At 44.4% G+C, this 20,784-nt stretch overlaps 1 protein-coding gene across 1 annotated transcript; it reads right to left on the bottom strand.

Moving 5' to 3' along the window:
• Positions 1-2,513: 2,513 nt before the first annotated feature.
• Positions 2,514-18,408, bottom strand: ENTPD6 (ectonucleoside triphosphate diphosphohydrolase 6). The gene is made up of 14 exons (XM_082757738.1): positions 18,388-18,408; positions 16,112-16,452; positions 14,692-14,768; positions 13,762-13,905; positions 12,765-12,840; positions 11,078-11,113; positions 9,856-9,944; positions 8,437-8,516; positions 7,769-7,833; positions 7,319-7,420; positions 6,679-6,819; positions 5,692-5,748; positions 4,453-4,565; positions 2,514-4,187 (listed from the first exon to the last, which is right to left on the bottom strand). Exons 2-14 carry the CDS (start codon positions 16,368-16,370, stop codon positions 4,098-4,100), a joined length of 1,329 nt encoding a protein of 442 aa, XP_082613864.1. The 5' UTR covers positions 16,371-16,452; positions 18,388-18,408; the 3' UTR covers positions 2,514-4,097.
• Between the last annotated feature and the right edge of the window lie 2,376 nt (positions 18,409-20,784).

The following is a 20,784-nucleotide window of genomic DNA, read 5'->3' on the forward strand; positions in this document are numbered from 1 at the left end:
CCCTCCCTCCCTCCCTGGGGGCCAGGACCCCCTCCCTCCCTCCCTCCCTGGGGGACCAGGACCCCCTCCCTCCCTCCCTCCCTGGGGGACCAGGACCCCCTCCCTCCCTCCCTCCCTGGGGACCAGGACCCCCTCCCTCCCTCCCTCCCTGGGGACCAGGACTCACTCAATTGGGACCAGGACTCTCCTTAAGCTCCCCATCCCAAATCAAACGTTTAACCCAGGAACACTCAACTGTCAGCATCTGTATTTGACCAAATGCCGAAGAACTTCACGGGGAATTAGCACCACCAGGGTTTTCTGTTCTGAGTATTCTCCGCTGATGTTACTAGCTCATAGGTTCTCCAAAACTATTTCTCAGAGATGGCAGAAAACACGAAGAAAAAGCAGTCTATCTTGGAACACTGAGTCCATTTCTCCACAACAGTAGAAAAGCACCCTAAGTAACCTGAACCTCAAACTCCTCTGGAGTGGCAAGTCTTCCCATGTTTCCTCATGCTTCCTATATAGCAAAGGTCAAATGATCCCCACCTGGCAGATTTCACTTCACATGTGTGGAGTCAGGAGACCTTGTGGAATAGGCTCAACAAGCTCGTTTCAATGATTAAGGTTCAATTGCTCCTTATTGCTAACAGAAAGAACCTGACAAGGGGCTCAGTGGTTAGAGTTGACCTAATTAATTAACTACAAAAGGCATGTAAGGGTCATATTTCTGCTAGTCATTCTGTGAGGAAAATTAGTACAGAGCCTGTTAAAATAAGATACATCAACATAAAGAGAAGAAATAAATAAAAGAAAAAAAGAAAATGACCTAAAAGGCAAAATTGCCATCCTGGATTTTCATCTGTCTAGTCACGACAGTTAAGGAATGTAGCAATCAGAAAGACTTTACTTGACATTAATGTTGCTTAAATTTGCTTTTCTGAGATCTCTTCTTTATGCCGGACTTGTCAAAATCTAGCGCCATGACCTCCAACTGCAGTATTTACTTTGGCTGCATATAAACTATCACGTATAAATGCCAGGCTCCGGATCCTCACTCCCTATTCAGGTAAGGACCGGGCTGAAAGTTTTGGCTTTAATTTGGTTACATGACTACGTTGCTGTCGTCGTGCCCCAGCCGGCAGCTAAGCACCACACAGCCGTTCACTCGCCCTCCCCACTCTTTCTATGGAATTAATTTCTATGGAATGGGGGAGAGAAATAGGAAAACGAAGCCTGTGGGTCGAGACAGAGACAGTTTATTAAGACAGGAAAACAAACAAACAACAATAATAACAAGAATAGTACTGCTACTACTAATGTGTACAGAATAAGTGATGCACAATGCAATTGCTCACCACCCACTGACTGATACCCAGCCTAACCCCAGCCGGCCCCCCCATCCTGGCTAGGCACCCCTATATATTGCTCAGCATGACCCCATAAGGCATGGAATGCCCCTTTGGCCACTTTGGGTCACCTGTCCTGGGTCTGTCCCCTCCCAGCTCCTGCTGCACCCCCAGCCTGCCCGCTGGCAGGACAGAGCGAGAAGCTGAAGCGTCCTTGGCTTGGTGTAAGCACTGCTCTGCAACAATTCAAACATCAGCGTGTTCATCCTAATCCGAAACATAGCACCCTACCAGCTCCTAGGAGGAATAATAGCTCTACCCTAGCTGAAACCAGGACAGCTGTGTTCTGGCAGGTCATGGGGAGAAGATTGGCTGGCTTGGGAGAGCTTCCGTACACATGGTTTTTAGGCTGCAGCCAGCGTGTTCCTCTAGATCTGGAAGCTTGAAGATGGCTGAGTGGTTGGAAAGCTGCCTGGTGGAGAAGGACCTGGGAGTATTGGTAGATAATCAGCTGAATATGAGCCAGCAGTGTGCTCAGGTGGCCAAGAAGGCCAACGGCATCCCTGGCTTGTATATGAAGCAGTGTGGCCAGCAGGGCTAGGGAAGTGATTGACCCCTGTACTCAGCTCTGGTGAGGCTGCACCTCGAGTACTGTGTTCAGTTTTGGGCCCCTTGCTACAAGAAGGACATGGAGGTGCTTGAGTGAGTCCAGAGAAGGGCGACGAAGCTGATGAGGGGCCTGGAGAACAAGTCCTACGAGGAGCGGCTGAGGGAGCTGGGCTTGTTCAGCCTGGAGAAGAGGAGGTTCAGGGGCGACCTTATCGCTCTCTATAGGTACCTCAAGGGAGGCTGTAGCGAGGTGGGGGTTGGCCTGTTCTCCCACGTGCCTGGTGACAGGACGAGGGGGAATGGGCTAAAGTTGTGCCAGGGGAGTTTTAGGTTGGATGTTAGGAAGAACTTCTTTACTGAAAGGGTTGTGAGGCATTGGAACAGGCTGCCCAGGGAAGTGGTGGAGTCACCATCCCTGGAGGTCTTTAAAAGACATTTAGATGTAGAGCTTAGGGATATGGTTTAGTGGGGACTGTTAGTGGTAGGTGAGAGGTTGGACTGGGTGATCTTGGAGGCCTCTTCCAACCTAGGTGAGTCTCTGTGGTGTGAGGGGGACAGAGGTGGCATGACGGGACATGAGTGGCATGAGGCGATATGGGTGGCATGAAGGACAGGGATAGCACAAGGGGACAGGGATGGTGTGAAGGTAATGGGGATGGTGTGAGACAGCAGGGGTGGCCTGAGGGGATTGGAATTCCCCGAGGGAATTGGAAGGTGTGCAGGGGATGGAAAGGTATGAGGGCACATGTTTCTCAACCCATCCACCTTGTGGGGCCTGACAGGTTTTGGAGCAAAAAGTCACACCACTACCACCAGGTCTTCAATTGTAGTTTTATTGTCAGTAGGGTGGTGTTCAAATGCCCCCCCAGGCTCAGCTGCAGAGCCAGCAGCCATGCACACCTATATTGTGTCTCGCTGCCCCAGGGAAAGGACAGGGCTGTGGCCAAGAGAGCCCACGCACCAGGGCACACGCTGCTGGCTCTCCTGCAGGCTGGGCTCTTTTACATCCCCTAATGACCACTCAGGTCTGCCTAAACATCCATACAAATACAACAGAATTCCACGGTCAGATTATAAGCAGCACAGCATGTGCTCTCCAGCTCGTGCTGCCTCTGAGATCACTTCCAGCCTGTGTCCAGGATACTGCTGGAGTGGTGCATTGCAGCTACCCTGCCACAGCTCAGTGCAACGACAATACATTCATTTATCAAAGTGAGATGCGTCTGCAGGAAGTGGCACCCAAAGCACCATTTATCCTGGGCCCTGCATAAGCTTTGCCAAGGCACAAATGCCTGTGAGGTCCAATAAGCTGTGCTCAGGGTTTCTTTTTGTGGCTGCATCTTGTTTATGGATCTTATGCTGACCTTCTTTAAAACTGTCAAATCTATCCTTAGCCCTGTACCAAACTCCCAGACTTTGGTCATCTTGATCCAGCACATCTGGTGTTGTCTTCCAGCACCAATCTCCCAACAGCCAACGTATCACCTTGAGGTTGTAGGCATTAACCCTACAGGGCATACAGGCTCTGATTCATGCCTGTCTGTACCCAGCCTCAATAGTGCTCCTGAGCTTCGCCAGTCCAGCAAGTGAGAAGCAGAGCTGAAACTTCCACACAGCATTTCTCAGCTGCAGCCTGTCAGCAGCACAGCCGTGTAAATGCACTGTCTTCACACACATGCACGAGTTCGTTTTCAAACAGGTAAGTAGTAAAATAAAAATTATCACTGGAAACTGCTGACAAACAGGAAAAAACACCCCGAAATCAGGACAGTAAAGAGTTCCCTCTGGAGTGACTATTTCCTACACTGACTTCAGCACAGTACAAGCAAACAGCACAGGCATACTCCAAAAATGTGTGGTTTTCTCATAGAGATCATAGATGTCCTGCAGGTGTCCTGGTTTTCCTTCAATGATGATCCAGTTTTGCATCAAGTTGACTGCAGATGCTGTACAATCAAGGCTTATTCTTCAGATACTGCACTGTGCACTGTAAAAAAGAGCAAGTGATGGAGGGGACCTCACAGGGGGTGGGAGGGAAGAGGCCTAGCTTATGGTAACCTCTCAAAGGACTCCAGAAGCCAAAACCAGACCCCTTCAACAGATTCTCTTGTGTTGGTTTTCCAAAACCTGAGGTTCCCAGAACTGCCTTCAAGAGCTTTAATACTTCAGTCTATTGAGTGAGTCGATGTAATGGAAAGTGGCTCCCAATGCCCAGCTTGTTTCAACGTTGTTGATTTTCCGGGCAAGCTGGAGAAAAAAAAAAAGAAAAAAGAAAAAAGAAAAAGGAAGTTTAAACACAATTCTCTGCCAGAAGGGGAAGTATACAAGGCGAATATAGTGTTGAAGGTTATCACAACTCGTTATCACAGTTGTGGGGACAGTGTTGCCCCATCTCACTCATAGAGCATGTGTTATAGCAAAAAGGGAAAACAGGGACCAAGCTACTGGCATGATGAGTAATGTCTTGGCGTCTTCTGCCCACTCTCCCCAGCAATCTGTTTTTGTGCATTACCTTAAAGACTTGGATCTTTGGGAAGCCCAGTTCTTGCAGGAGGAAGGTGATGTACGTGAGGTCCATGCAGAGAAAAGGGCTGCTTCCAGGGCTGATTTCCATGGTTTTACACACTGAAGACACAGAAAGCAGCGTTTGAATGTGGGGCTCAGGCCTAGCATCAACTTAGCTTTGAAAAACCTCTAACAAATCCTTAAAAAACACCTCTTGTAATTTGAGTTCCACAGTAATGGAACCCATTAAAATAACATGCATGTTATTTTAATATAAAATATAAAGAGTTTTGGCACATGGGAAGGAAGAGCAAGGCATTCAGTCTCCACAATGACAGCTGAGTTTCTTGTCCTTATCAGGGCAAGGACAACAAGGGCCTCCCACTTTTATCCTACCTACTTTATATTTTTTAAATATCAGCAACCTCAAGTGTGATCACATCTGCTTCTCACTGAAAAAAAAAAAGATGTCAGCAGCTTGGAAAAACAAACTTTGTGAAAAATTTTGTCCCTATCTCAATAAAGCTCGAATGCTGAACAGTTACTCGTGCTCCTCCTACTAAAAAATTTCTTGAGTGTAAGCATTCAACTGTAAATAAATAAATAAATAAATAAATAAATAAAACCCACTTCCTTTCTCAGGAGGGAATACATTAAAGATAGTCCAGAAATAAGAACTGCAACAATTGTTCAGTCACTCAGAAAGTTTACCAAAAAGTCACAAGTCAGTTTGATCAAGGCCTGAGTCTGTACTATTAAAAACAAACAAACAAAAAGATGATTACATTTGCAAATCTGAGGAGGCAGTTCTCTCTGCAGCTGGTGAAGCAAAAAAGGCTATGAATTGGTTTCCTCCCCTTTCCAATTAATCATCAAATATACAAATAAATCATGAGAAAAAAAAATAATGAAAAAATAAACAAGATTAGGACAGATTATGCTAACAAGATGAGATCCCCCACATTTATTTTGCAAGCATGGCTTCAGGATAACTGCTAACTGGCAGGTTTATTAGTAATTCCCAAGAGAGTTTTTAAATGTATTACAAGAAAACTAAATCTCAAAAAAAAAAAAAAAGTTGATATTTTCAGAAATACATACAAATCAGCAGAGGTGCTATGGAGAGAGGTGCATAATATTTACTTGAAACAAAAAAAGTCAGTCTTCTTAGCATGTCACACATTTTCCACCTGGGTATGAATTTACACACAATTACCAATCCTGTTTGATTGCATCTTTTACTCACCATACTTAGCTGCAGTTTCAAAGTCATTCACAGTTAAGCTTCCTCCTTTTTCTTTATCTAAAAAAGAAAAAAAAATGGTATGTTGTATGTTTTTTTCATATAAGGGCAGTAGTAGACTCACATTGTAAAAGACGTTTTACAAACAAAAAGATTGTTTGGAAATAAGCCTGAGCCAACTGAAAGCAATGACAAAACTCACATTTGCTTTAATGGTGTAAGAACCTTTATTTAAGGTTCTCAGTATAGCTTGAAAACCTAATTCTATGAAGAACTTAAGTTTCCTAAAACTAGTTTCATTAAAAAAAAAAAAAACAAACAGAGTTTAAAGACTCCTTCATGTTGCCCCATGTCTATGCTGCTCTGTCCTGTAATGCCTGAACCCAGCTAACACCTTTGACCAGATCTGACAGGGCAGTGGTGCTCTGCAACATACTAAATGTGAAATTATTCATAAAACAAAGTGGCTGAGGAGGGGGTAAGTTTGTCCATACTAGCTTGAGATCCCATCGTCTGCTTTTTACTACTAAATGTGACAGTCTTCTGTACTCCAGCGTACCACTGGAAAGGAGATGGGATTCATTCTGAATACATGTTGAACTATCTGAAAATATTTACTCCATCTAAAAAGGTCAGTGAAGCAAAATATACAGCCCAAGAGAGCAAGTCTGATCTACTTTACTGCCCGAGAAAAAAGCTAGCAAGTTTTTTCATATCATCACGAAGTCTTTTTTCTATTTTGGATTGTAATCAGACACCAATCATTTCTGAAATGCAGACAGCTTGTTTAAAAAATTACAAAAAGTTGGAGGTCCTGTATCACATCTCCAGTCCCTTCTGTAAAGAAATGCAACAACATTCAATATTCACTCGAGACCAATGCACTGTGGTAGCCATGAGAGCTTACCACAGCACTGCGATGTGGATCACTGCTACCATTTCTTCCAAGACCTGTCATTTAAAATGAAATTAAAACAGGAGCAAACATACCTATGAGACCAACCTCTGCTGCACGGTCATAGTAGTAGGAGAAAGCATAAAAATCCAAGTCCTTCACTTCCTCAGCTTTATGCACTTTCTTGTAGAGCATCTTCGCCACTTTGTTAGAGCAAGACTCATACAGAGGCTCGCCTGAAAGAATGCAAAGACACCCAGCATAGTACAGGTAGACACTTAAACGAAGAATTTCTTCAGGATCTGCAAGGAGACAGGCTCCCTTTCACACAACAGTGCTTCTTCATTTCTTACAGTCTCTTCACAGAGAACTGGAACGACACACCTGCATCTTCTCCAAGTGGTAACACTGACTGCCCTCAGGCTGGGACCAAGTATGTGATAGATCAGAGCCGAACAACACCATTTGAGGCAGAAGGACTTTGAAAAGAATTCAGGGAGCGCTCAGCTCCATCTGCAGTACTACTAACAGATTTACTGACTGGGCAGACATACCACAGCGCAAGAGGCAAGAGCTGCAGAATCTCTTTAACAGCATGTCAAGAGAAAGCCAGACAGAGGAGTACCCAGGCAGAGAATTTAGTATCTTTCCAAGAAGCTGAGGGCATATAATTTTAAATACTCTTCTAGTAGCTTGCTGGCCTAGATAGGAAGAAAGAGTGATAAATCACTATACCTGCCTTCTGTCCTTTAATTTTGTACACTATCTCAGCATGTTGCCATTCAGATTTGAAACCAGGTGGTAAGCAAGGGCTGATCAATTCCTCACCTTCCCCTACTGCAGAAATAAAACAAAGCCGCATTAGAGAAAAAAATAAGGAGTTAATTTTAGATCCCCGGTCCTGCTTCTGACTGTCCCACATCCTCAGCAATGCACCTCTAAGCCCCAGCCATGGCTCAAGTGTCCCACGCCTCCCTAAGGCTGGCAAGCATCCATGTCTCCTGGGATCTAGCAGCATCACCTCCTGCATTTGTCTCAGACACACTCAGCTATGGTGATGGGAATGCACATACCACTCAGGCACCTTCAGCCCAGTAGGAAGAGTACAGACAACCCTTTTTCCCCCACAACAGTGCAATGCACTCTGTGCTCAGAGCCAAGACTTGAAGAGTGCCCGGAACTTACAAGGTTTCCCCTCAACTCCTCCTAAAATGGCAAGCCTCGCTGACATCAGCCCGAGTCCCAGGTAACTGCAAAGGGAAAAAAAGCCTCTGTGAACAACAAACGTCCTTCCTCTGATAGTCCACCGATGTGCCTGCCTCCTCTATGTGGTCCAAGCAAAAAGGCTCAAGTCAGCAGCTAATGCATTAAGGGAACAGTATGACAACCCACCGTGATATTATCCTTACCCAGAGGGATAATCTCTCCTTGAAAAAGCACAGGGAATAGCTGTCAACTATAATGTCTCTTTAAAGGCTGGGAATGCTTCCCCTAACCTTTCTCCTCCACTCCTCAAAGGCCACACAGCCTCCAGCATGGACTCTTTCCAAGCCCCAGCACGTCCCACAGCAAACGTAGGTGGGAAGATTCTCCTTCCCTCTGCCCAAAGCATTGGGTGCAGGGGCAGCTTCAAAGCCAGGAGCAGAATTAGAGCCCATCGCTTTCTCAGCCATCACACTGCTTATCTGCCTGCTGTTCTGCATAACCACCCCCTAGTCAGCTTGCATGGACCGTGACTTGGCTCAGGCTCACCCACTTCTCAGGACTCAAGTGCACTTCAGCAAAACACCTAGATCTCACTGGCTTCAAAGAAAGCTCCTGCTTTTCCAGCATCTCTTTTTACCACAACTAACCTGTATGAATACAGCTTGTAGGTGCTGTTAAACATCTGAAATGAAGTTGTATGGCCAGCTGGTGATGTCTGGAGAGTTGCCTGAAGGGAAAAAAAAATGTCATGGCAAGCTTTCTGCCAGCGACAGCAAACATCAACAAGACAATCTTCCAAAACCTTAGGAAATACATGGAACAATCCTAGCACGGCTCAGAGAGAAATGAAGAATTTGCATGTATCTCCGTTTGACCTTTGATACATAAGATAACCAAAAAAATGGAGCTAAAATAGTGACTTTACATGACAGTCCAAACTGCTTACATTTCTATGTGCATCGACACCAAACTCATCTGTAAAAGAGTCGTTTTAATTATAAGGAGTCCTTGTTCCAGCTCTTAACTGTTTTTGTCAAGATGCTACAGAACTGCCTCGTCACAGGATCACTACTAGGGAAAACTGTGCAAAATAATGAGTAAACCAGGCACGCATTAACTTCCTACTCCAGTGAATTCAGCTGTGAACTTCCACAGGCTGGAGGAAAAGCACATCACTGTTCTTGCCAAGGAACAGAGTGAGGACCAGCCTGTTGTCTGAAGAAATGAAAGGACAATTGTCTAAAGCACTGAGCAGCCTGTTCCCCAAGTGCACTACCACCAGCAGCGCATTTATGGGGAACACAGCTCAGGCAGCTCATGCCTAGCTGCTCATATCTTAACACCATGTCTAACTCCAGAATTTCCACATCCAGGGCTCTTCACATTCCCAGGCATTCTGCTGTGAGAGCACAGTGTCCTGATCAGCCTGGGCTGACACACTACAAACAGCAACCTTATCCTCTGCTTCTGTGCAGCTTTACTATGAACAGGATCTCTGATCGGGCCAGGACCTCGCTACTCCATATCCACAGGGCTCACAGAACACCTATACTAATGCTATAAGAGGAAGCTGAAACGACAAACATCAGCATGTGCTTCTAACTGCATAATTCATGTTACCTTTATAAAGCATTCATTTGCAACTGAGTAAACTCAGGAAAGCCACAAACAAACATCAAGAATGCATCTAATTCTGTTCTGAGAACACAGTATAAGTCAAATGGACTTGGATTCACTAACAGCATTGCCTTTGAGGTCACTATAAGCAGCACAAAGTGAGTGTTCAGATGCTCAGGACATTGCATTTTCTCCTACATAAAGCAGCCCTGGCATTCACCACATGCACTGACCCACGGAGCTGGAGCAAGAGGACTGACAGAGAGTTGCCCATGTCTCTGTCACCGACTGTAACAAGGCATACGTGACCAACTGATAAGGGTTTTTCTGTCAGAAGCATGGTTTTATGTTACACTGACAACCCCTTGGCATGTGTCCAAGGGAAATAAAACTGAGCAGTTACTGGTTTCTGCACCAGCATTTCCCTGCTGCGTGCATGTTCCCATTACCTCGGTGTGTGGGAGGAAGGTGATCTGTGTTGATCCGCCACCCAAGTCCAGCATTCCTACACTTCTCTTCTGCGGGTCATCTAAGCTACCTAAAATGCGTGACAGAAGAGAGAAAGGCACAGTGGGCACTGTGAGAAACTGGCAAGGAATAAAACCAGAAGTACAGCTGTAAAGAAAGATGTCAATCCAACTCCATCTGTCAGCTTCCAGCCAGCACTAGAGTATAACATCGTCACTTATTTGTGCTCTATCAGGGTGACCTGAAAATCCTCCAAGTGACTATTATTTCTCTGGTGGCTGCTCATGCCCTAATTACAGCAGCTTTGGTTACTGGATTCCTAAACATTCTTCACTGGATGCAAGCACCTTTTTGCAAACTTTACTCTGGTAACCACTTTGAAACACAAAGGAATGTGGTTTTCCTGGCCATCTCCCCCTGATCCCACAGGAGTATTTTGCAGATTCCTACGGCCAAGAGGAGGACAGACTGAAAAGAGCTGGCTTAATAGACCAGCTCGCTCAGAATTCTTCCTGCTACCGTCCCAGACCTTTCTTCTCATTTAAATCCAGTTCTTCTCAGATTATTCAAATACACCTTCCTAACAAGATCAGTTTGTGCCAAGTACCACAGCATACCTCATGAGAGCTAATGTTTGAAGATCTCTGACCTTTCTGATACTTCCTGTGAACATAAAAAGATTTACAGCACTTGTCATAATGCTCCGCACACTGTGCTGAACAGAGTGCTTGGGTGGCAGACCGGTTTGCTTATTGTCAGAGAGGGCTTCAGTTTAATTTTTTTCTTCAGCTACCCTTTTCTATCTCACCAGTGTAAACACTTACTCTATTTCTTTTATAAATACATAAGGAAGCACCAACAGCACTTACTTTCACACTGTGCAGCTGCCAGGCAGATCTGCAATATCCACATCAAAAATTTATGCAGAGCTAGTGGCAGACTATAAAAAGGAATAAAATGCTCTGGTACCTTACAGGGAATTAAAAGAAAGGCTTTATGAACATCTAGGAAAAGAGATTAAATTCCTCATTCTATCAAGCAAATGGCCAAAATCTTAATTACTTAAATGGGCCAGGCCAAAACCAACTGGTGACTTATTTCCAGACCTTTCCAATGAATGCGCAAATATTATACAGGGGCAGAAAACAGTATGAATTTCATGGCGTCAGTCATATTTTTAGACACATACTCATGTAAACATACCTGTTAAAAAATTTATTGTGATCCAGGCTGAAATTCCTAACAAGGAAAAGATTCAGAATAGGCACGGTTAGATCACATAATATCAGAAGATGTACTGTTAGATCGCGTAATTTCATTTTATATAACAACAGTAAGCATTAAGATGAGCCATATTACAAGGCCTTCCGGCTTTAGTATCTGTTTCACTGGAGGTATTTTGAAGTTTTCTCAGTTTCACTGCACCAGCTAAACAAAAACAATCAGCAAACCACAGCTTGTCATGCAACCATAGAAGGAGATTCCAGAGAAGCATCTACCACAAGCAACCTTGCCCCCTTTGACAAATGGAGGATTTCTAATGCAAAAACTCCAAAGAACACCTAGAAAGAAAGACCTTCAAGAGAGGCAAACAAGATTGGCTTTGCTGAGCTACCCTGACCCAGCCCACCCCAAAGCCAGTGTTTCCATAACTGTCAAGGACTGTCATAAACTAAGATTAGAGGCCTTGAGCAAAGAGAGTGGCCTTCTATATCAGAGTTTATGGGGTAATAGGAAGAGAAGCTCCACATATGAAATGTCTGGAGAACTCTGTACTTCACAGGCCAAACACTTAGGTGAGAAGTCCCAAAGGCTCTATTAGACTGGCTTCAGTTCTTAGCTAAAAAATAAGGAAATGACAAACTCTCACATTGTTCATTTTATAGGAAACTAACTGCCAGTAGGCTTTTGTGTTATGTTAGACATACAATTTTCCTTTTGAATACTAAGAATTTTCATCTTTTCAGTGCTTTATTTTTTCCTATTTTCCTCAAAGCAATTCGTGAACTGCCCTGTTGCTGTCCTTTTCTTGTTTTCTAAACTTCTTCTCCATGAATTAGATGAACAAATGGCCCTTATGTTAACAAATTAAAATATTTATCCATTTGGTTAAAACTAAGGCACGCTAGGGAATGAGGTCCACTTCAGCCCTTGGCTGAACCAAGGCTGTCAGAGCTATTAATGAACTTAAAATGAAAAGAATTATAATGTTGTTCTTCCATTAAGCAGTAAAAAAAAAAAAAAAAAAAAAAAAGTCATAAACAGCTCCAAAGAAGCAACTACTTTCAAGTCTGGTTTCTAAGCAGATTAAAAACACACTTCAACACTAAGTTACCCAGAATGTAGACATGTTTCTTTGAATTACTTTAAGTCAAGACTGATTCTGGGTCAGCCTTTTCTTCTGCTCAGCCTTTTTTGATGAACATCCACTTACTTCAATATATATTTTCTCTATGTAACTTTTTTTTTTTTTCCAGGTTCAATTCACAATCACACTCGTTAGATCAGTTTTAATTAACATTAAGACCAAATAGTTCCAGAAAGCTCAGATGAGCATTGTCAAAAGCAGGGTGTACAAAAACAGGAGGTGTTGAAGACCACCTCAACAAGCAGATACACAGAGAGCCTTCCAGAAGTGGTGACTGCACAGTGGCTTCTTGGTGATCCCATGAGAATTGCCTGGTAATCAGAGCTTTGAAAACCAGGATGAAGTGAAGGGCTTCACACTGGAAAATGTAGTACAAAATCTCTTTGGCAGGCACTGCCTGAGGCAGTATAAAAATTATATCAAACCTGCTACATATGGGTTCCTAGTGTGGTCAGTGGGGACTTGCCACAGAGCAGCAGGAATCTCCAGGATTGCAAAAAGGTTCTTCAGAAGTTAACCTACCTTCATCAGTCCCGTTCATTATCGACACACAGTTGTCCCTCACAAAGAAGGGGGAAGCCTGAAAAATCTCCTTCACCTGTAGTTCAAATAAAAGTTATGCTCAGAGAATTTTTTTTTTTCAGTTGAAAAGCAATTTTTTTTTAAAACTCTGGCTTTATACAACTGTTCCTTCTCTTGGGCCAGAAATCACAGCCAACAACTACTATGAACAACAGCTTTGGGACTACACCAGGGAATGGCATTTTTAACACGAGCGTGTTGGCTGTTAGAAGCTTTCTGTACTGCACCCCACATGAGGCAGCAAAGCCCTACATTTCTGAGGTCTTCTAAAGAAACAATTGCAGCAATTCCAGATGAAATTCAGTGTGGAAAAAGAAAAGACCAGCTTGTAAGCAGCAGAGAACAATCTAGACATTGGTTTCAACCACACCACATTTCTTCCCTCCAATCATTGGTAGAAAAAATAGTACAATTAGGGTACAACCAATAACTTCTCCAGCAGCTGTAAGGTCTAGGACATAATATTTTGTTTATTTTTATAATATTTTGAAGTACTAAACATTTTACATGCCTGTAAATGCAATTTACGCTATTTCTAATCAACATAAAGTGGAGGAATCTTGCAGCAGCAGGCAGATAACGCAGCAAATCAAATAGCAGAAAGTTTTTCTCAGAAAAGCAGGATTCTGGTCAAAACCACCAACAAACCCACGCACTAAGAACAAGCCTGTGATGACTGTTAGAAGTATCTCATTACACTTATTGTGTTTCACATCATCTCCAGGCTTATTTGGAGCTGTCACCATTTCTGTGTTTGTACTCATACAGTTTCTGACTCCGGACTCATCTGAGATCAGGTGACTTTATACTGCTTTCAGAGTAAAGTGATAGGAGTGACTAAGGTACATAAGGATAAAGGAGTATATACTTTACGCTGAAGGGACCAATTTTTGTCACAAAATTTCTAGAAAGCACACTGAAAGACAAGAAACTGTACCTTATCCAGCAATTTCTGAGCCTTTTCTCCCGGCAGCAACCGTAAGCCAGCTGTCGCTTTCAGGACCAGAGGAGTAAACTTCCACAGCTCCATAGGAACTTCCTTCTTTGCCACCTCCAGGAGCTCTTTTATTCCCTGGCCACTCTGTGAGCAGAGAAAGAACAACCCCCACGAAAGCCCATCTTAGAAACCCTTAAGATTTGCCTTTCTCTGAGGGCAAAAAGGTGATCAGAGGTATGATTCACTGTAAATGCGGAACAGGGACAGGTAAACATCATAAGGGATCAGGAGAAAGTGGATGACTCACAAAGTAAGAACTGGCGGATATAACTGGGATTATCCAGCAACAGGTCAGAGGCAAACAGGAAAAGTCACTTTCTCAAACTGCACCGTGTGCCAAGCAGTACCCAAACTGAATGTTCAGGCTACAAGAGGTTTAAAAAGTTGTATGGCAAATCCCTGGGGAGAAAGCCCTTTGGAGACAGCAAAACACTATGAGCCAGGTGCGTGTCTGGCTCAGGAACTCCCTAAATCCCTCCAAGCCAGAAGGTAAGGGAGACAGGAGAGAAGTCACTTCACACTTGGCCTGTTTTTTTGACTCTTTCCCTGAGAATCCACTTCTGGTCACTTCTGGAGAAGGCTCTGCTCCAATCCAACATGACTCTTTTGTCACATTCTTAAGCACACAGGAAATCTTAAGACAGAAAAAAAACATCTGCTGTGCTTAATTAACATGACCAAGCAGAACTAGATGTGTTCTGCTCCTTGATCCTCTGAGTGTCGACCAACTTCTGCTGTGAGTTTGTACCATTTGGAGACTGAACTGAGACGGTTCAGCCTATTGTACCACAGCAAGATGTGATTTGCAGCACATATCAATAGCAGCACACTTTGGTGCACGTGCTTTTACAATAACAGAAACAAATTTACCTTTTCAACATCATCAGCATATGCAGACAGGCCTGGCTTCAGCGCTTTAAACGTCTCATGGGTTAATTTGGGAGTCTCTGTTCAAAAGCAGTATTCCAAAATAAGTATTAGTGCAAACCATTTTGCATACACAAAGCCAAAACCATTTTTACAAATTACATCATTATGTGCTAATGGGAGTCAACTGGAGCCTCTGTCTAATGAACAATCAAAGGCCACCCAACCTTTGAACACAGCCCCTCCTATGGAATTAGCTCTCCTCAAAACCATTTGGTAAAGTCACGATCATGCTGGTGCCTACCACGCACATACTCTTTATGCACATCAGACAAATGTATCAGACAGGTTCCAGATTCTCCTTAAGCCCTTACCCCTGCCATGTGCAGCTTTCCAAACTACACGGGTAACAAAGGCCACACATTCCAGCAAGCTCTGTTCTGCCTAAACTTGGCTCCAGCAGAAGTCAGTGGAAGTTTTACCATTTTCCATGGTGGCAGAGGGAACCAGCCCTAAGTATTTTGGAAACCTGCAAGTAAGACACCATGAGCTTGACAGCATCCCCCTCTCGTACCTAACTACACTCCACAAAGTTTCCTGCAATATATTCTGGAATTCTGTTTAGAGAGAAGCAGAGGTTTGGGAATACACTGGAAGAAGAATAAATGAAGCCTATATGTGGACTGTTGTTTAACACCTTTGGTGTCTAGGCCTTACACTGGTCCATTCTGCAAACCTACAGTGCTCCCCAAAAGCCAAACACACCATATACCACACTACTACCTGTTAAAAACATCCTCCACATAAAATATTTAAGTGTTCACAGGATTTCTTTCATCTTTATGTGTTTCACAGATAGGAGCTGACAAGACATAAACAAATGAAACTTACAGCTCCAGAGGAAATCCGGAGCTTTACAGACAACTTCTGTCTTGGTTCCCAGCAAATTTTTTTTTGTCCAGATGCAATACACAGCAATGTTAATCCAAGAGGTAAGTGCCAGTGAAGCCAAGACAAATTTAGTTTAGTGCCACTAAGCCAGACAATGCAGAGAGAAGCAGCTCACTGCTAGGAACTGGAGATACAACAACCTCATGCCAAAAATCTGGGGGAATGAGGCACTTTGCACTTGCTCCTCTCACCCACAAGTATCGTGATAAAAACTGCTTTTCCTTAAGATGCGTTCCAAAGGTACAGCAGCTATTGAGTTAGCATTCTGACATTACTGCATTTTCCCCCTTGTTGAACATTTTCATACTGAATTTCATCCAAACCCACACGCTCAAATCATAATGCACTTCCTGATGGCTCTCCGGAAAGAGCTGAAGTGCATTTGTTCAAGTACTCCCCAGAATAGAATCATCAATAAGCTGCACCATAATTTATAGAAGAGTTTGTCTATTGTGCAGTGTGCAGGCCGTACCTTTAGGCTGCTGTGTAAATTTAAAAATATGGATGCGGGTTCCTGTGCTTCCTGCGTCAAACATGATTCCATAAAAGACCGAGAGCTCTGTGGTCAGTGCTTGCTGGCTCAGTTTGTCCCTCCTGCTTTCAGCAACTCCTTCTGTTGCTCCCACAAGTGGTTTGGAATCCAAGTGCCATTTCATGTATGCGACATAAATAGCAATGCATGCCAAAATCCCAAAAGCAAAGAACCGCTTTGATATCTTCATGGCTTCCATTTATCAGATCTTTTGTTTCTTCCTGTTACCAAATGTTTTATTTCTTCTGTTTCACACCGAACAGGTGGTTTCCGTATCACTCCTACATCCAACAGAAAAGAAAGCTGTGTTTTACTTTCTAAACCTGCAGAAGGTATTATAATAAGATCTAAGAGCATGATGGTTATTTGATAAGGGACTTACAGGAATAAGCTTGACTTGAGCGTTAATTAAATGCTTAACTGTTAGTGCTAAAGTTGGGAATGACTGTCAGAGCAAGCAATTATCCACTGCAACAAAGAGCCTGGTGAAAAACCTTACACGCAGAGTGACAGACTACTGCTTGCACAGAAAAGGATTTATGCCTTCGGCTCTTTCAGCATCTAGAGTGAGACAGCTACTGTCTTCAGTGCTCAAATCTATCTTGATTAATCCAGGACAACTTGCAGTTAGATGTGCAAAATCATCCCAGCAGGATGACGCAGAATACTGAATTCAAAGAGCTGGGATGACCCTATGAATCGCTTGTCAAACTGGACCTAGCAGCAAAATCCCTCTTCTCTCACGTTGCTTGTCCCAGCCATCAAATGCCTCCATGGCTGCTGCATGCCAACATCACACACTGCTTTCCTAATGGTTCACAAGGAACATGTCCATCCTCCTTCAGCAGGTCACTGAGATCTACAGCTAATTTTAAGACACGAAACAGCATAAATATATATTTTTTTCCATTGCTACTGAGGCCTAAGAAATAATAGAGGAAAGAGAGTTCAGAGAAGTTAAATACAGTAACTGGGGTGGGAAGGAACCTCCAGAGGTCTCATGTTCAACCTCCTGCTCAAAGCACAGGCAGCTATGGGGACGCACCAGTTGCTCAGGATCTTGAAAACCTCCAAGGATGGAGACCCTACAGCCACTCTGTGGGCAACCTGAATCGATTGCAGTTATCTTTGTTAGTTCCTGGATGGTAAAGGAGGTCCCAGGAGACCAGAGAAGAACAATTTTAATTTGGTGTATAAAAGGCAAGGAGGAAGATTCAGGGAAGCAGCCTGGACCCCCAGCTCCAACACCAGGAAAAAAAAAAAAAAAAACAACAGCAGGGAAGATCAACGCAACAAATCTGCAAGTGATCATGTAGGCAATCAGATGGTTAAAAAACAGTCACCAGTGATTTATGGGGATAAAATTATGTTATTCATTTTTCATTTTTTGACAGTGCAGTGAAGAAGAGAAAGCAAACTAGCTGATAAAGTTGACTTAAACATGGTTTTGATAGATGTAATCTGTTGATGACGGGAATTCAGGAAGTACACAGAGGGCGTGAGAGGGAGGAATTAAATTCAAGGTGATCATGGCAAATTGTCATAAAGAGCTGGGAGAGGATTTTATAAAAACGGAGGGAGGCAAGACCAAAGGCACAAATACGGGTGAAGAGTAGGTAGAGTGGGAGAGGGACCATGGGGTGCTGCAGAAGAGAAACTGGGAAAATGGTGTTGAAAAAAAAAAAAAAGAAAAAAAAAAAGAAAAGAAAAGAAAGAAAAGAAAAAAAAAAAAAAAAGGAAGAAAAGAAAGAAAAGAAAGATCTTTCTGGCTCGCAGTAGCAGACGTGGGTGACAACCCTTGCATGTATCCGGGTGCTTATTCCAACCTTCCTGGTCCAAGAAAGGCCTCCACTGTCTCTAAGTGCCAGAGGGCTACAAGCACGTCCTGAAAGGAAAGCAGAAGGATCCCGGCCCGCTGTGCAGAAAGCACTCTATGTGAGGAGAGGGGAGGATGAGGAGGATGCAGCGGTAACAGGCGAGGAAGCAGCAGCCCCTCATGTCTCCCTGAAGGGCAGGGGGACCATTAACCCCGCTCTCAGGGGTTAAGCTTCTCCCAGCGCTGCCTACAGAGCCCCATGAGGCCGGAGGGCCCCGACCCACCGCCACCACCCGCGGGTGGCCCGGCAGGACCCGGTGGCACCGGCGGCCCCTCCGCCCCAGCCCGGCCTGTGGCCCCCTGCCCGCTGCCCGCCCGCTGCCCACCCGGCTGCACTCACACCGCCACCACTGCCGGCTCCGCCATGGCGACACCGCTGCCACTGCGCCTGCGCGGCCTGCTGCCTGTGGTGGCGGCTGAGAGCAGCGGGGACTGCTCAGCATGGAGAGAGCCAAAGGGGGTCCGTCAGTGTGTGTACAGCCCTGAAGGCATGGAGGACAGGGACAGGCTCTGTGCAGCGGTGCCCAGTGCCAGGACAAGAGGCAGTGGGCACAAACGGGAACACAGGAGGTGCCCCCTGAGCATCAGGAAATGGGCGCAGGCTGCCCACAGAGGCTGTGGGGTCTCCTCCTTGGGGATCTTTTGCCCCACCTGGATGTGGTCCTGGGCAAGCAGCTCCGGGTGGCCCTGCTTGAACAGGGGGTGCACCAGATGGCCCCAGAGGTCCCTTCCCACTTTATGATCCGTGGAGCTGATATCCACACTGTAACCATGGAGGACTCCCTCCTGGAGCAGCTGGCTATTTTCTGAAGGGATTGCAGCCAGTGGAGAGCCCACACTGGAACAATTTTTATTTTTTTCCCTGAAGGACTGCAGACCATGAAGAAGACCCACTCTCAAGTGGAGGACAAGTGTGAGGAGGAAGGAGCGGGCAGAGAGGAGCTGTTATGGACTGACCTCAATGCCCCGTTCTCCATCCTCCCAGGCAGGGTGGGAGGGAGGTTGAGGAGTCAGGAATGAAGGGGTAAAGCTGAGCCTTGGGCAGCAGGGCGAGGGGAAAGTGTTTTAATGTCATCTTTGTTTCTCACCATCCACATCTTTTTTAATTGGCAATAAATGAATTTCACACAAGTCAAGACTGTTTTGTCTGTGATGATAACTGGTAAGTGATCTCCCCATCTTTATCTCAACCCAGAAGCTTTTTCTTATTTCCTCCCCATGTCCTGTTGAGGAGGGACAGCGAGGCAGTGGCTGGGTGAGTGGCAGCAGCCCAGGGCAGCCCATGACAGGGATTCAGGTCTATGTGTCGAGTGGGCAGTGGGAGGAGACTGATTAACTTGAGGAAGTTCTTCTGAGATAATTCGCAGAAAAGTTCCTGTGTGCCAGTATGTTGATCAAGCTGACACAATGGTTGGTTTTTGCAAATAAATCCTTTAGCAACATTTGCAAATGGTGAGTCATTCCCAGCAAATACTGGGCCCTTTTTTGCTTCCTGATCAGAAGCTGAGGTACAGCTTCCCAGTTACCATCCCCATGTTTTTGGTGCACATAATGTATATGCATTCACAGAAATCCCTACAAGCATACAGAAAGAATCCTTACATGAAAGAAAAGTATGTATGGAAAGTAACTATGGACTGCAACCTATTCAAGTCCTGCAGGTAGCTCTGTTGACTCAGTTCCCACAGAATAAGGTCATCAGAGAGATGACTGATAGGATGGCTACAAACCCTCATCTTTTCTTGTTAGATCCTGTCATGACGAGAACTTGTCACTTGCAAGTTTTATCCAGCTGTGTTCTAGGCAGAGAGTAAGCAAATGACTCCATCAGAAGATTGCTGTATTTTTTCCTCTGGAAGTTTTAATTTTTTTTCTGCTTGAGTAAATTTCTTAATGGCTTTCTTCCACATAAGTCACTTTGTCTTTCACCAGCTAAAATTGCTTCTGCAGCAGCTTACCACTCCACCCAATCTGGAAGAATCAAGAGCATTGTTTTTGGAGCGAGGATACGTGACGGTTCAGCAGGAAACACAGACATGAAGAAAAGAGAAAAGTGATATTTGGAAATCAGATGCAGAGCAGCCATTTGTGCCATGATGCTGTTTGCTGTGTGCGGGAGGCTCCTATCTTCCACTGAGCTCTGCTATTGCTCCTACAGTGCTGTGCAGGTGCAGGCATCTGTGCTGAGTGATCCCACTTTTGGAATGAGCGCTGAGTCTTGCTGGGTACTCTTTATTCCAGTAAATTGCTTCCTTGTAGCACTGTTTGGGCATTAAATTATTTTTTTCCGAGCCCTACGTATTGCAGGCATTGAGGAATTTCAAATGATCATTACTGTTCCCATGAAACTCCCTGTCTGTTTTGCTCATGTAAGGAAAACTGAACTTTCCAACTGTTTTCTAACTTGCTTTAATGATGCTTAACTATATTTAAAAGGATTTTTGCTCTTAGTGGGAAAATCTTACATAGAAAGATTAAGGCATGAAAACTTTAAGTCTTTAAGATTTGACGCTCCCTAGTGATGTGATTGCAATAGAATTCACACTTTATTTCGTTTCTAACCTTCCTAGTTTGCAAGAGAGACCCTGAAAATACAAGAAACCTTATAGAAACCTCTCGGAGTCTGCAGGTAGCTTGAAAAAAAAACAAACAGCTGAGCGTGCTCTAGTAATTCCTATAGGTACTAATCTCAAAATTGCCCCTGTAGCACTTTGGGGCTGCAGGTCCATAAGGAAGA

The sequence above is a fragment of the Aythya marila genome (genome assembly GCF_965140915.1).
Source record: "Aythya marila genome assembly, chromosome: 3".
NCBI lineage: Eukaryota > Metazoa > Chordata > Aves > Anseriformes > Anatidae > Aythya > Aythya marila.